The 16,976-nt window shown below is 32.2% G+C and overlaps 1 protein-coding gene across 1 annotated transcript in view; it reads left to right on the forward strand.

Moving 5' to 3' along the window:
• The window catches only part of LOC106883544 (tight junction protein ZO-1), a 593,195-nt gene that overhangs the window by 518,288 nt on the left and 57,931 nt on the right, over nucleotides 1–16,976 (forward strand). Inside the window, exons 17-19 of the mRNA XM_052975956.1 lie at nucleotides 1,118–1,266; nucleotides 13,573–13,623; nucleotides 16,750–16,845. Of these exons, the coding sequence (XP_052831916.1) occupies nucleotides 1,118–1,266; nucleotides 13,573–13,623; nucleotides 16,750–16,845 (296 nt within the window). The remainder of the gene's footprint in view (nucleotides 1–1,117; nucleotides 1,267–13,572; nucleotides 13,624–16,749; nucleotides 16,846–16,976) is intronic.

The following is a 16,976-nucleotide window of genomic DNA, read 5'->3' on the forward strand; positions in this document are numbered from 1 at the left end:
CGAACATGGATCATATTTTGATTAAATAAATCAGTTCTCTAACACTTCTGAAACATTTTATTGTTACCTTTCAAATATGACATTTCATGTGAAACAACCTAAAATGATGCGGTTTTAGATACCTCTAATAAGATATATATATATATTGGCAACAGAGGCCATATTAATACCAAGAGGTAGTATTTATGCCCTGTTGAATATGGATGCTCAGTTAGAACAAACTTGACTGTGGTAGATAACATGAGAGAATCTTTCTTATTGGCTTTTGGTACAAAATGCACTTTTGTTTATATGCGTTTATATATACATATATTTATGTATATATATACACACATAAACACACACACACGTGTGCATGTGTGTGTGTATCATTATATCAACCCCACTATCAGATGTTGTTATACACCATTGGTCAGAGTGCATTTCATCAGATTGTTGTAAATATATAGGTTTGTTGATGCAAACAGGAAAATAAAACTCAAAACATGAGTATGTATGTGTGTGTGTGTGTATATATATATATATATGTGTGTGTGTGTGTGTGCTGTTATTATTTTTCAATTTTTTTATAACCATTAATCAGCAGAAGTTACTCTACCAGATTTGAATAAATGACCACACATAAACACATACGCACTTGTATACACACACACACAAGAATAAGTGAGATTATTATTTGGTAACATTAAAATATTATATTTTTAAATAACAAACTGAGATCAATAAGAGTATAATTATGGTGAATGTGTGTGTGTATCATCTTCAATGTTAAAACTGAAAAATATATTAAAAATATATTTTGCATAGTGTAAACATTATTTGATACAGAACACAATATGTGCATTGTGTGTGTGTGTGTATATATATATATATATATATAAATATATATATATATATATATATATATATATATATATATATATATATATATATATATATATATACACACACACACATATCTATGTATATATATATATATATATATATTTAGTTGTATATCAGATAGTGTTTGCACTACATAAAATATATTTTTGATAACTTTTACAACTCTTACATTATGTTTTGGTAATATGAATATATATATATATATATATATATATTTTTTTGTTTATTACAGAGCAGAAAAAATGGCCCTTAACCAGCAGCAAAGTCTCAGTGATAAAGAACTGGCTTTGAGTAAACAGAAAAGCACAAGTTTATTTCGAAGAAAATCTGCTCGTCGTGCTAAAACACTCGGTCAAAACCACTGGGATGATGTTATATTCTGTAAGTTCACTTTGAAGTACTGTCTGTTTTTTTTTTTTTATTCTGTTTGGTTTTAAATTATTATTATTATTTTCATTTATTTATTAGTCGGTAATAAATTTGTTGTTAACAAATGTGTGGTTGAATCAGTAGAGTGTCAGGCAAAATATTTTGTACAGCTGGTGTGGTTTTTTTGATTCCATCCTTTTGTGTTTAGAATTCAAATCGTACAGGGTGTTTTTTTTATGTGGCACCAGCAGTAGTGCGGTCACAAAATAATTTACAAGGTGAAAACCCTCAACTGAGTTGGGGAATAGTAGTGTGGAAAGTGGCTTTGTGCCAGATGTAAGATTAGAGTATTAGTAGAGGGACAGATACATGGCTACATCAGTAGGAGGGTGAGAGAGATGGTGAAGATATGGCAGGGAGTACACTCAAGTTACAGGAAGGTGTATATAAGTGGCACCAAGGTATGGATATGTTGGTTGGTTAAGTTCACTAGATTGTGAAAGGAGATTGGGACCCCTACAAGTTGTAAGTGTATTTTACTATGGAGGAACTTTTGTTTTTTTAATAATATAAGTAATTACAGTTGTTCTTTGGGGTCACATTATCCAAAAGAAAAAATATATATATATTATTGATTTTTAACGAGGAAAATTGGGGTTCATATTTTATTGGAGATTGCATTATATTCAAATAAAAGTGATAGCATATTTGATGTAATGAGCATTTAAATAAAGTTAATTAGAAATAATTATGTGATAAGGCAAAAAACAATGTTTGTCATTTATTGATATTAATTGAATATTTACATAAGTACAGGAGATAACAATGGCAATAGGGAACCATTTTAACATCAGGAATGAATTGTATTTGAATACGAATCTGTGAAACCACTGCTGTACCAAGAAAAGTAAGGAATTTTTAATTTTGTAAATACTTAGATATGATATCAGGCGCCTTGATAAAAATATGTTGAATGAAATTTATTTCATCATTTTTTTTAATGTCCATTTTTCCATGCTCACATGGGTTGAGCAGAATTTGTTGAGGTAGGGTTTTCTGTGGCTGGATGCCCTTCCTGTTGCCAACCCTCACCTATTTCCAAGTAATGAAATATTTTCCTATGACAAGACATGTTTTCATGGAGGATTGGAAACAAAAGGCATCACTTGCATGGTGCTGACACTCATAACTATCATACAATGTCAAGGCTTCTTTCAGTTTCTATCTACCAAATCCACACACAAGACTGTCTAGATTAAATGTTACAATTTCTTCAGGTGCAGATCCATGGCCTCTCAAGACCAACGGATGTCTACGACTGCTAGATTAAGTGATATTTATTTCTCACTAGGTGGAGTACCTTTTTTTTCTTTTGTTGATCCAACCTATACTAGAACAGTAAACTATATATGTATCATCATCATCATCATCATCGTTTAACGTCCGCTTTCCATGCTAGCATGGGTTGGACGATTTGACTGAGGACTGGTGAACCAGATGGCTATACCAGGCTCCAATCTGATTTGGCAGAGTTTCTACAGCTGGATGCCCTTCCTAACGCCAACCACTCCAAGAGTGTAGTGGGTGCTTTATGATTTTATCTGAAGATTATTTTAAGTGGAATAGATAAGTTCCCATGGAATACTCAGCCACTTACAAAATACTTCAGTGAGTTGGTAACACCATTAATCAAACAAAAATGAAATACATTATCACATTTACCTGCGTACAATGTAATCTCTGATAAAATGTAAACCTATGTTGTTTTTTTGTTTTTTTTAAACTTTTTTTTGAGAAAGAGTGTAATTTTGTGATAATTTGAATGTTTTGAAAGTTCTAAAGAACGAGTGCTTATTTTCTCTTTGACCTAAAACTTGTTTATATCTTCTTCATCTTGTTATGTTCTATTGTTGCAATTATTTCTATACTTGTAGCCAATGAAGCTGGTAAGTGTCTGACACTGTATTTAAACTGTCTAGTTTCTTTTGAAATTGTTTTGCACCTGAATGTGTCTAACATGAGACTTTCAGTTCGTTTGTGTGTTGTATGTGCCAATTAATTGTGTAGTTAATGTTCATGTTTTATGCGAATCTGCATTATTTAGTGTTGTTGCTCTTGTTGCTTTCATTCAAAGAAAAATAAAACAAGCAAAAATAGAAGAAAAAAAAAACAGAATGCTATATATGTATGATATTTCAGATGAGCAATGACATTTTTTAAAAATGTTTTCTTGTTATTTTCTGTTTGGCTTTTTTTTCGATATTTACTATTTCTATTTCAATATTACTATTTTAACCAGTTTAGCATTTAAACTGCCATATCCAGCCCAAACATTCTACCTGTGTTTTATGTTCAAACCAGCCAGATACCACTTCTCACACCTCCCCTACAATGTCATCCTTAAAATAAACAATCACATCTTGAAGCTATGAAGTAATGCAGCATGATTAATTCAAAACAACGTGAATAAAGAAGCATTACATTTGACAGAATAGTCTGATTGCTTAAAGGGTTGATGTTTATATTTTAAAACAGCAAATTTTGTATTGTTAACCTGACAGATCTTGGTAGCATGTAAATTTTAACCCCCTTTTGTAACTATATTTTTAATGAAATACAGTTCTCCATATGTTTCAATTTAATTCTAAAAATAACCAATAATCTGAAGAAATTCAATAAAATAATGCTTTGTCACTATTTTGTTGGTATTTTGAATACAACAAAAGGAGTCTTAAATAAAATTAAGATGGAATGTTATAATTTGAATGTAAACACATTAAAATGAGAGGTTTTTGTCTCATAGAACCAGAGGCTGTCTCAGGTGTGTTGCTATTAAAAGCGTTGGATTGAAAGCTCCTATAATTATCTGTTTTTCCTTATTTTCTAGATAAATTTCTCTATTATTTGTATATATTATTTTCTGAAGATTGTTTTTCAAGTTACATTTTACAACTGAATCAAAATTCAGTGATGACCATTTTACACTGCTATCTTGTTTCAGTCACTGGACTGCGGCCATGCTAGATCACCATCTTGAAGGATTCAGTCAAACAAATCATTTCGAGTAATTATTTTTAAAGCCTGGTTCTTATTCTATCGATCTATTTTCCCAAACTGCTAAGTTATGGGGACATAAACACAGGCAGAAAGACACACACATACACACAGATATATATATATATATATATATATATATATATATATGCAATGTGCTTCTTTCAGTTTCCATCTGTGGTTCAGCACAGTAGAGATGACTTCCCCAAAACGCTGGACAAGCATGACTACTCACCTCCTAATCCCATTCAGGAATGATGGACACTGGTATTTCCCCATTTTTGTGGCTTGGAGAGAATTGCCTCACCTGTCTATGAGTTTCAAGTGTTTCAGCAGCCAGCATTTTTGTGGAGTCATCCCCACCATGCTGAACCACAGCATGCCTGTGAACAAGCAAGACACATATATTGTGTATATGTGCAGTTGATAATGTTTACAACACTAGTGCTGCTTCTAATTCATAAATGAACACACACACACACACACACGTGTGTGTGTATGTATGTGTGTGTATGTATGTGTTATATTACATTGGCATTGACCATCTGGAATTTCATGTTACCATTCATATCACTCGTGTTGCAATGAGATTTTTATTGAGATTTACTTTTAAATAAGAACAATTTAGTACAGTATGTTGTTAGGTGGGTTTGTAACGAGAGGGATTAATTACTGCTTTTCCTCTTTGATCTGCTCTTTGATAAGTCTCTGTTAAATATAATTCTTAGTCTATATCAAAACCGAGCAAAAAGCTTACTGTCTGCACATGAGAAAGCATTTTTTTTTTTTTTTACTTTCTATCAATTTGAAATATTTTATTATCTCAAAAATCAATATTCCTATCTTTTTCTTTTTCTTTTTTTTGTTAATACAGTTTCTTATTTTTATTGAAGTGGTCTCTAGTTAAAACTAATTTTGTACATATGTAATGTATGAAACTTATTCATTCTCTTAGTTAACACACACATGCACATACTTTTCCAGTTAACACACTCAACCGCTCTTTTAGTTAACACACACAGACACACACACACACACACACACACATACATACATTCTTCTGCTTAAAACACACACACACAGTTAACACACGTGCTCTTCTGGTTAACATACACACACACACACAAACACATGCTCACACTCTTATAGTTAATACACACATTCTTTTCTAATTAAGACTTGTGTGTCCTTGTACTTACGACTGATGTACTCTTCAAACCCAACCTAATTCAGGTAGGTGGAGATGCACTGAATGACATACATGAAACACTTGTCAATGAATTGGAATTTACCTCTTAGTTGGAGAAACAAAAACCTAGCTGTAGTTGTCAGCAACTCACAAAATAAAGGAGAGATAATTTCAAGAAATAAGAATTACTTTCAGAGAAAATCTATACTTAATGGGAAAATGTAGTCTTTGTTAATTGACAGGATAACAGCTATGGGTATGTTTCAGTCTTATTAGACCTCTTCAGCAAAGCAAGAATGGTCTTTTCAAACCTACTCAATCAGCGAACGTTAGATTTTCGCAAAGCAAATGGAAACACATTTACTGACAGTTTTGGCCAGTGGTAAATTGTATAGTTGCGAAACATGAGCTAAGAGGAACAACTCAAATGGACTGTTGGTTTGAATTTATATAATTCAATGTAGGTGGTGATGTACCATATAATTGCTTCAAGGGCAATTTCATTTTGCTTAGTTCTGAAGTATATTGTGCTCTTTAACACAAAAGGGATTTTTCCCAGACGGAAAACTGCAGCTTCTGGCTTTCCAACGATGCGTATACATTAAGTAAGTTATATTCATAAAGTTTTTACTCTAAAGCTGCTTCTAGTGCATTGTTTGAATTTTATTTTCCTTATGCAGTGTCATTGAAAACCTGTGTATAGTTTATATAATATTTCTAAAAACTTCAGATTAACTGATTCGATCTTGTTTTGGAAGTTACATGAGTTTGTGACATTCAGAAGCCACAACAACAATGAAATTTGTATTTGTTGCTCTTGCGGTCATTTCCGGAGTGATTTTGTTTTGCCTAGCTAGTGTTTTTCTACACAATATGTCTACAAAGGGTATTTTTTTTTCCCCAAACAAAGACCTACAGCTTCTGGTTTTTCAGACATACACTTATGTTAAGTATGTTATATAGATAAAGTTTTTACTATAGCACTGCTACTATTATGTAATTCTAATTTTAGTATGGTGTATGTATAAAACAATTGTTAGCAGCTCTCAAAGAAAAAAAAAAAAAATGATAATTTTAAGAAATGAGAAATTCTTTTCACAGAAAATTTATTCATGCTTAGAAGGAAAACAATCCGTAACTCTTTCTTGAAAAGACTATGCTTTACTCATGAGGTTTAATAAAACTTAAACAAGTCTGCAACCATTTACTTGCCTGCTAAGAAAACAGTTTGGATTTTTTACTCAATAATGAAAATTAAGTTTTCTATGAAATTTATTCCTCCTCCTCATCATCATCTTCATCATCATTATTGTCATCATCATCATCATTTAACATCCATTTTCCATGTTGGATGGGCTGACAGGTTCTGGTGGACCACAAAGCCACATCAAGCTTCAGTATCAGTTTTAGCACTTTATTTCAGTGGACTGTCCCACTTCTCGGAGAGAGAGATAACATAATACTCACATGCACTATTGTTCTGCACCCACATCAGCCCTGCTAGCTTTTATACCTCTTGTTTGACTGCCATAAAAATTTAGACTTTTAAAGACGTATCTACTGTTTCTTACAATGTTAAGATGTTTATCTATAAAAAAATATAATTTTCTGTAGAATATATGTGTATATATATATATATATATATATATATATATATATATACACAAAGTTTTAAATCCTTAAGGAGTCTACTTTAGACTTTTTGCGGTGAAATCTCTTGCTATATTGGTAATGATTACATGTTTTTCTATGAACAAATATATATATATATATTTTTTTTTTTTTTACTGTGCTCCTATATACATACAATCAATGAAAATATTTTGTTATATTTCAGTCCATTATGGTAACGTCTCTTTTTCCCAGCTAACTTTTCCTTACTTGATAAAATAAATACCAGACAAAATACTGGGATGTGAGTTGATATTATCCGTAAAAGCCAATGAAGGTGGAACTCCCAACATGGCTGCAATCCAATGACTGAAATCAGTACAAGAAAAATTTTTAAATATAAAGTTACATACTGGTTTCTTCACTTTGTTGTACTTAGAAAGCTTCTGATTTCTTTTACAACATTTGTAATTCTTTTATTGTTGTTTTTTTTTATCTGTTTTACAAAGCTAGTTTTATACGGTTCTTTTTATTGATAAAAGTCTCTCTTGACATTCCCACTTCTGTGCTGTTCGTGTTCAGTCTGTCAGACGATTTTCTTTTTTTTGCCATACTTTAAGATGGTTAGTTATTCTTTGTACGCAAAGAGATTTGCTTATACGATTTCACAGTATTCCTCATGACTTCATTTTAGTTCATACGTTGAAATTAATTTCTTTGTGCACAGTGGTATTTAACAACAATCTTTTCAGTTTGTATTTTATTTCATGCTCTTTGAGTTATCTGGATTCTAAGAAAGTCTGTAGCCAGAAAACTTTTTAATTATATATATAGATGTATATATGTATATAAACACACACATAAATATACACCCATATATATATATATATACACACACACATAAATATACACCCATATATATATGTGTATATATACACACACTAATATATACCTCTCCACCCCTCTCAATATATATTTATTAGTATTTACCTAAATATATATATACTAATGTATCGGTATATCAATATATAGGTGTGTGTGTGTATATATATATATTCACAGCCACACATCTATGCACTTGTGTGTATGTGTGTTTATATTCTACAGTGTTTCCAATACTATATCACTGAAACATAGGTGAGAAACAAAAGAGCTAATAGAACAAATGTTTATATATTCCATTGTTGAAGTTAGATTTTCTCATAACACTTGTTCTCTGTTATTTGCAATATTTGTAGTTATTTTCATCAATAGCATGCTGTTATATTGTGATTGTTTTCACGTAGAAACTCCCGTGTTGCCTCATTTTAATAAAGAACAGAGTTAAGGTGTTTTTTTTATTTTTCCTTCTCAATATTTCTATCTACAATATTTCTTATTACGTTTTTTTTTAATTTTTTTTTTTTTTGTTCAGTATATGTCTAAATAGGTTATAGAATTTTCCAAATAATGATGACAAGAAACATTGTAGAACATTGCTACTGGGACATTAACACCTTATGGTGTAACCATTAGACAATTATCATAAAGCAGTGAAGAATGTTTTCACATGATTATTTTACATGCTAGACACAGTGGTTAAATTTTTATTAAATCACACCATACTGTCTTTTAAAAAAAAGGATGGATTGGATATAGATGCTGATGTAGTATGTCTGAAAAACAAAACAAAAATTGAAGCAATGTGGAGGTCATGGCTAGAGCTTCTTTCCTTGTACTCCTGTTGTAGCAGGACAAAACTGATTCTAGTCAATGACAGCACCCACATTAAAGCGGGGGCCTTTGCACTGTTGCTTGAGTCACTAGAAATAGAGACTAGACTTACCTTGAATAGATACAGGTGTGGCTGTGTGGTGAGAAGTTTGCTTCCCAACCATATGTTCCAGGTTCAGTCCTTGGGCAAGTGTCTCCTACTATAGCCTCAGGCCAACCAAAGCCTTGTCAGTGGATTTAGTAAATGAAAACTGAAAGAAGCCTATCATATATACATGTGTGTATGTATTTTTGTGTTTATCCCCGACTACTGCTTGGTAACCAGTATTGGTTTGTTTATATCCCCATAACTTAGTGGACAGGTAAAAGAGACCTATAGGAAAAGTACTGGGATCAATTTGTTCAACTGAACCTTTCAAGGCCCCAGCATGGCCACGGTCCAATACCTGGAACAAGTAAAAGATAGAAAGATAAATCATACTGTTTATTCTTGAAAAGATGAAAGTGTCACACAGTGGGACTGAACATAAATCCCTGGGAAGCAAACTTGTTACATATACAGACACACCTGCACCTATCGATTTAGATACAGCAAATCAAAAGAAGCCAGTGTCCAAGGAAACTAGCAGTAGTCTTTGGTCAGCAAATGTACTTTAGGTAAATTCTTCAGAGAGAAGAAACGATATATATTCATTCTACCCTCTTTTTCAGAAAGAAAAGTCCCTTTGCTCAAAATCTTGCTGCTCATGTCCCCCTGCCACATATAGACTCATTCAAATATGCAATATTTAGATATAAGTAAATAAGTTCTAATGAATGGAAAAAGACATTTAACCTTTTAGCATTCAAATTACTCTGTCAAATGTAATGCTTAGTTTAATTCACATTGTTTTTAATTAATCAGGTATTATCTCATAGCTTCAAAATTTTGATGATGTGATTGTTTATTTTTAGAATGACATTGTAGGGTAGGTGTAAAAGGCCAGATCTGGTCAGTTTGTACATAAAACAGGTAGACTATTTGATCCAGATATGGATGGTTTAAATGCTAAAGTGTTAAAAGCTTTTTGTTGTCTTATAAAATCATTTTGTTTGAAATATTTCTTCAGTTACTAATTTTTTTTTCTTTTATGTAAATTTGTTTGATTGTTTTGGGGCCATTTAAAAAAATTAAAATACAATTCTTAGATTATATTTATCTTTCTCGAAGTCTGCTACATTTTATTGATTCTTACCAGGCATGATTGGATACTTAAATTACTATAACTACTGTTTTGTAACCTCCAGATCAGCTCTGATGGAGCAGACCTGTGGCATGTGAATAATGGACCAAATGACTTAGATGTAACTGACTGACATATTATTCCAGATATACAATGTCTCTGCCTTGCTTATTGCCATACATTACATACAGAGATTAATCATGTAGAGTGTAGTGTAGCAATTTAGACATGTACTAAGTAAACTAACAAAGAACCTTCTACATGGTCACTGTGCTAAGATGACCATGTTGAGGTGTCTTCATTGCTAAGATTAGCTACCAAATCTCCTTCAAAGAGCCCTTTATATAATGGTCATCATCATCATCATCATCATCATTATCATTTTACATCCCTTTTTCCAAGCTGGCACGGGTTGGATGGTTTGATCAGATGTTGTGAGCCACAGGACTGCATCATGCTCCATGTCAGCTTTGGCATGGTTTCTACTACTGGGTGCCCTTCTTGATGCCAACCACTAAATAGTGTGTATTGGGTGCTTTTTTGTGCATCACTGGCACCAGTAACATGCAAATCAAGAAAGTACAAGAAATGGGAAAGACAGATGGAAAACAGATGCAGGATGGTCACTACAAGAATACTGGTTTATGATTGGAAATTTGGTACAAAGAAGCACATTCCAACTTGATGTGATTATGAAAGGTATTCGTCTGAGTGCATCTGTTCAGCAATTAATGTCATGTCAACTGGCAGATGTAATAGTAAATATATATATCTTAACTATATAATGCTTATTATTAATAATTCCTGACACTTCAAATAATAGAGTCTCACAAGAAGAAAATGACAAAATTAAAAGCTTGGTTAAGCTCTAAGTATTCTTAATGTGTGATGTGTATGTATGTATGTATATTTGTATATGTGTGTATGTATGCATACACATACTGTATGTATACATGTGTGCATATATATATATATATATATTCATATAAGTGTGTGTGTATGCATATATATATATATATATATATATATATATATATATATATATATATATATGTATGTATGTATATATATATATATGTGTGTGTGTATGTGTGTGTGTGTGTGTGTATATAGATAGATAGATTTTACAAACAAAAGAGAATTTAATACATAAAGCAGAATGAATATATACATACATACATATATACACATGCACATATATATATACATATATAAATATTATTTATTAGTTCTGAAGTCTCATAAGCAACTGAAGGGTCTTGAGTCACTTAGGTTGTTTAAAATCAAATAAATCATGCATGTGTGTGTGTGTGTGTGTGTGTATAAGAAATATAATTCACATCAAACATGCTCCTTGCCTTTAAATTAGCTACAAAAAAATACACCAATAAATAATTTCTTTTTTTTCTGCATATTGATAATTTAGGCATTATAAAGTTTTAAGAGAGTGAGAGGTTGGGAGGAGGGGGTCCATATGAACTAGTTTTGTGTCCCTGGCAAAGACACTTAACAATCAACTGTTTCTTCCCCCTTTATAATTGCTGTAAATAATGCGTTCAAAGCAAATATCTTCCATTGTATAATTTGCATGAGGTTTGTACATGCATGTGTGAGTGTTACATGTAGTTTCTCTTCTCTGTATGTGTTGCATGGTTTTATCAAATTGCTATTGAAGTGTTTGGGATAATAATCTTATCCTACACAATATATCACCCAATATGATATTACCAATGTGAGCAAGATTGTCTATTTTATGGAAAACCAAGCTGATAATTTAACATTCACTTGGATAATTGCCAACTTGATTAAACAGGCACCATTAACTCTGACGAACGTATAGTAATTTTCTTGAAGCATCTCTCATTCTTTTGTAAAGGTTTATTTTTGTTTTGACACTTATTTTGTATGTATTATTTTCAAAGGCTTCTGAAACTGCATTCTTTTACTAAAAATTAATTATATATGCAAGAATTAATTATATATGTAAAAATTAATTATATATGCAAACCTGAAAACATTATTTCATTTTGTTTAGTTTTTTTTTATATATTTTTGTTTTGATTTCCCAAAATCAAATCTTTTCTGCAGATAATAAACTCTTCATATTCTTTCTAATTATTGAAATTACTATTATTAACAACCACTTTATCATATCTCAGTAGTCAGTACTCTCCATTCATAAAGATCTATATTGATAAGCAAATGGAACCATCCATTGTGATTTCAAAACTAGTCTGAAGGGAAGGGCAGCTGTAGTGTGTTATTATTAACATCATCATCATTGTCATCGTCATCATCATTGCAGTGGATTAACCGAGTCACTAGAACATTGGAAAAATGCCTTGTGATATTTCTTCCAATTCTTTGCATTCTGAGTTCAAATCCAACCAGGGTCTACCTTATTTTTCATCTCTCCAGGGTCAATAAAAAGTATCAGTTAAGTTCTAGGGTCCACAATTGCTGGCTTTGTGCTTAAATCAGAAGCAATTATTTTTATTTTTATTTTCAACCACAAGGTCATAAGCTGGCAGAATTGTTAGCATGACAGACAAAATGCTAGCTGCATTTCTTCCAGTTCTTTACATTCGGAGTTCAAATTCCACCAAGGTCGTCTTTGTCAGTCAACCTTTTAGGATCAATAAAATAAGTAATCGACTTAACCCCCTCCGCTAAAATTTTAAACCATCAGTATTTTCAATCATGTCCTCACCAACTTTTTTAAAGTTCCACTTCAAAAGGAAGGTGAAGCTGGAAATGATGCAACTTTCTTCCAATAAATTTGTCAAAAGTCTGTGGTGAAAATGGTCAGAGTAGGTGGAATTACTCCAAGCATGTGCTTGTAGGTCGGAGAGCAACAGCTTGGAGAGGTCACTTGCTTTTGGTGTTGTGGATGACTTTCACTTTGTAAAGTTCTTTAATTGGCCTGGCTGGCGAGCCACACCAGATTGTTCAATTACAGTCATGTGATAGAGAAAAAGAAGAAAGACAGAGAGAAGAAAAAAAATAATAAAAAGAAGTAAACAAAGAAAATAAAGGGGGGGAAGGGAAAGAAAATTCACAGCAACAATGCTCTTCTCAGTATGTGAGAGGTACCAGTTAAGACAATCTTTTGCACTTCCTGCATGGATGGTAAACCAGGGATCATTCTTGAATAATTTTCAGTTCCTTTATTTATTCATTTATTATTATTATTGTTCAGTAGTTTTATTTTTATAACGTGCTTTCACTTCACTACTGAGCGCAGCTCTGTGCGCCTTGGGTATGTGCTTGGGTATGCCCAAGGCGCATTATTATTATTATTATTATTATTATTATTATTATACATACATGCATACATACATACATACATGCAACTCATATAAAATAGGATCTAATATATCTATTTGTTTTGTTTTTGTTATTTTATATTCATTTCATATTTTTCATATTTACCTTTTATATCCCTGGGAAAAAAAAAACATATTCAAACATGAGATCTTTTTGAAAACCTTTTTTTTTGTTTTTTACTTGAACTATTTCTACTTGCAGTTAATCACAGCACCAAGTTTCCTGCTTATGAACGTGTGATTTTGACTGATGGTCAGTTTGAGTTTTCATATTTCCTAACATCTTTTATTTAAATTTATCTGTTATTTTCAACCGTCTCTCCTCAAACATTCTCAGTCAATCCATTTCAATCCCTAGTATCACCTGTATGCCACCATACTTTATCCATCTTGAAGTTCTGCACTTAGCTCTGTGCTCTCTGTTGTTATTCCCCAGAATATCAATCCTCTGGAATTCTCTCTCTTTCTCTGCAGCTGTCATCTTGCACCTGTTCAGCAGGACCGTTAACTTACATCAATCTCACCAGCCTTGGAAAACTTACTATGGCTATCCACACAACCTTTTCCAGCTTTGTCAAAATATGACAATAAATTGAATTATGGAAAAATTTATATTTATTAGATTTTAAAAAAAAGGTTTTTTTTTTACTATTTTATCTCAATATGATTTAAAAAAAAGAAAATGCGATTGCTATTCATTATTTTCTGTTATTAGATTAGTGGCTTATTTGATTTCTAGATCTTAAATACCTTTATCATAACTTGTACAAATTAGATAGCATCTTAATATCTTTTTTTCTTTCTTTTATTTTTTGGTTATACAATTAGGAAGCTTGTCGTACGAAAGTGAAAGTAATCGGTTCTGTTACTCATTTTTATGATCTTATTAAAGGAAAATATGAGATTTCTGTAGAAAATGTCTCAAGGGACAGGGAGTGGAGTGGGGTGTATGTTTTTACGAGAAGCACAAATCAGGCGATAATAATGGATACTATTTAGTCAGCGTGAAGAGAGATTGGTAGGACAATGATTGCGTGTTTAATATCGATTTTGTTTTTGTTGTTGCCGCTGCTGCTGCTGCTGCTGTTTAGCCCCAGGTCAGCGTTAAGATTGATCTAACAACGTATGATCTAATGTGTTACAGCTGCAATCATCATTAGATTTTCTCTTCTTTTTTTGCTTTTTTTTTTTTTTTTACCTTTGATTTAGTGTATATAGAACTATATTATCTCCAAAGTGTCTCTAACCCAAACCAGTCTTTGAACGCAATAGAGGAGATTTATGTCCAAAGGTAGTCCAGCTTTGATCTTCATGTTTTAGGAGTATCTAGAACTGTATTATGCATTGTATTCTGGTCTTTCCTGTTTAACCCTTCTGCTGCAGAAAATAGTTTTACATACCAATCTATCATTTGTTGAGGAATGTCATGTTTGAAACTAGTTTTTATTGAGATATGCCAAGTATATTGACTTGCAGTAAAATATCAATTCTATTTTTTGGCAGATATTTAACATCATTATTGAAATAAACATGATATTTAATTATGCAATTAAAGGGTTAAGACAATGGGTATAGGGTTTGAGGGAGATTTGACTTATTTTTAGTAGCTGTGTGATCAAGAAGCTTTATATTTGGGGAGATTTGGCTGTTATTCTGACAAGTTATGCAACCAAATTAAAGCTGCTTCATTTTGATGTGATTTGAGGTAGACTTGGCTGCCACTTCAAGTAGGTTGAGTGATGATATAGTGGTTCTCAAACTTGTTTTTTTTTTTAACTATCACTCCTTTTCTTTCATTATTACTCTTCACTGCCCCTCTACCATGATTCAACATATTTAAATACACTATAATAATCTGCAGCCAGCAGGTCAGTCTTGAGCCGTCATTAACTGACTATTGGCACATAAGAAGTGACAGTAGTAGTGTGTGATAAGAAGAAAATTTGACTCAGGTAAAGCTGTGTGGTAAGGTGGCGAGCTGGCAGAAATGTTAGCATGCTGGGAAAATTGCTTAGTGGTATTTTGTCTGCCGTTACGTTCTGAGTTCAAATTTCGCCGAGGTCGACTTTGCCTTTCATCCTTTCAGGGTCGATAAATTAAGTACCAGTTACGCACTGGGTTCGATGTAATCAACTTAATCCCTTTGTCTGTCCTTTTGTGTACCCTCTATGTTTAGCCTCTTGTGGGCAATAAAGAAATAAGAAGCTTGCTTCCCAACCTCATGGTTCCAGGTTCATTCTCACTGTGCCGCACCTAGGGCAAGTGTCTTCTTCCATGGCCTCAAGCCAACCAAAGCATTGTGAGTAGATTTGGTAGAAAGAAACTGAGAGAAGCCCATTGTGTGTGTCTTTGTGTCTGCATTTGTTCCACCACCACCACTTGATTATTGGTGTTGGTGTGTTTATGTCCCCTAAGTACCAGGCTTGAAAGATAAAGCACTGGGGTCAATATATTCAACTAAAATTTTTAAAGGTGCAGCACGACCACAGTCTAATGACTGAAATGAATAAAAAATAAAAGAACTATTTCTCTCAGTTCTAGGAACTAAACAAAGGATCCCTCTTTGATCCATAAAACACCCACTTTGGCTCCTGCAGTTCACCATGTCTCATAAAACTCCTTTATTATTTCCTAAAATTCCTTTATTATCATGTCAAGTTCCCTTGTCTCATCACATGAAACTCCTTATATCTCTTGTCAAGTGTCCTCGCTCAATTACGCTCATATCTTTTCCCTATCAAACAAAAGGTGAAACCGTTGCACTTGAGAAATGAATCCATGATGTTTTCGTTATGTTTTTCAATAGGAGTTTCGCTCTTTTTTGTCCCATGACACTCAACCTCAATATTTCACAGAATTTCATAATTTCTTTTGTTTGGTATTTAGCGAATTTATAATATTAATTATAAATTCATTAAACAAAATAATTAAAGAATCTCATTTGTTTCCTTTGTTGATCGTCAAATTTCTCCTCGTTCTGTTTTAGCTCTTTGTTTCTTTTATTTATTTTAAATTTCCATTTTTTTTTTCTTTCTTTCAGACATTTTAACAATTCAGAATTTTACTGAATTATATTATTTTTTTTCTCTCTTGAACTTTTACACTTGGAATCTCAAACTTTAATTTAAATTTACAAAAAATTATGTGAAATTCTTTTATTTTTTGCACTTTAGTTATTTTTCATTTATTTTAAATGAAATCTTATTTACTATTTTGTAATGGCTTTTTCCTTTTCTTTTTTTTTTTTTTTTTGCGGTGTGCTTAGAAAATGAAAGTATATTTACATTTCTGTTTCTCACACTATCAACTCACAAACATTAATTTCTCTATGCCAGTTTAAATAAATACTCACCAGAAAATTTCTCTTTCTATTTTGCAGTGGGTTATGTACGTCCAGTGGTTATTTTTGGTGCAGTCGCTGATATTGCCAAAGACCGCCTTCTTCAAGACTTACCCGAGAAGTTTGATTCTCCTCGTATGTTTGTCTGAAATTTCTTGCCTTTTTGTATACTCTTTAACCTTTTCTTGATCAGATTTCTAATAAAATACACTGCCCGTATTCCAATTAATTCTAGAAATTATAAAGAATTTAGAGAAATTTAACAA

The sequence above is a fragment of the Octopus bimaculoides genome, chromosome 23 (genome assembly GCF_001194135.2).
Source record: "Octopus bimaculoides isolate UCB-OBI-ISO-001 chromosome 23, ASM119413v2, whole genome shotgun sequence".
NCBI lineage: Eukaryota > Metazoa > Mollusca > Cephalopoda > Octopoda > Octopodidae > Octopus > Octopus bimaculoides.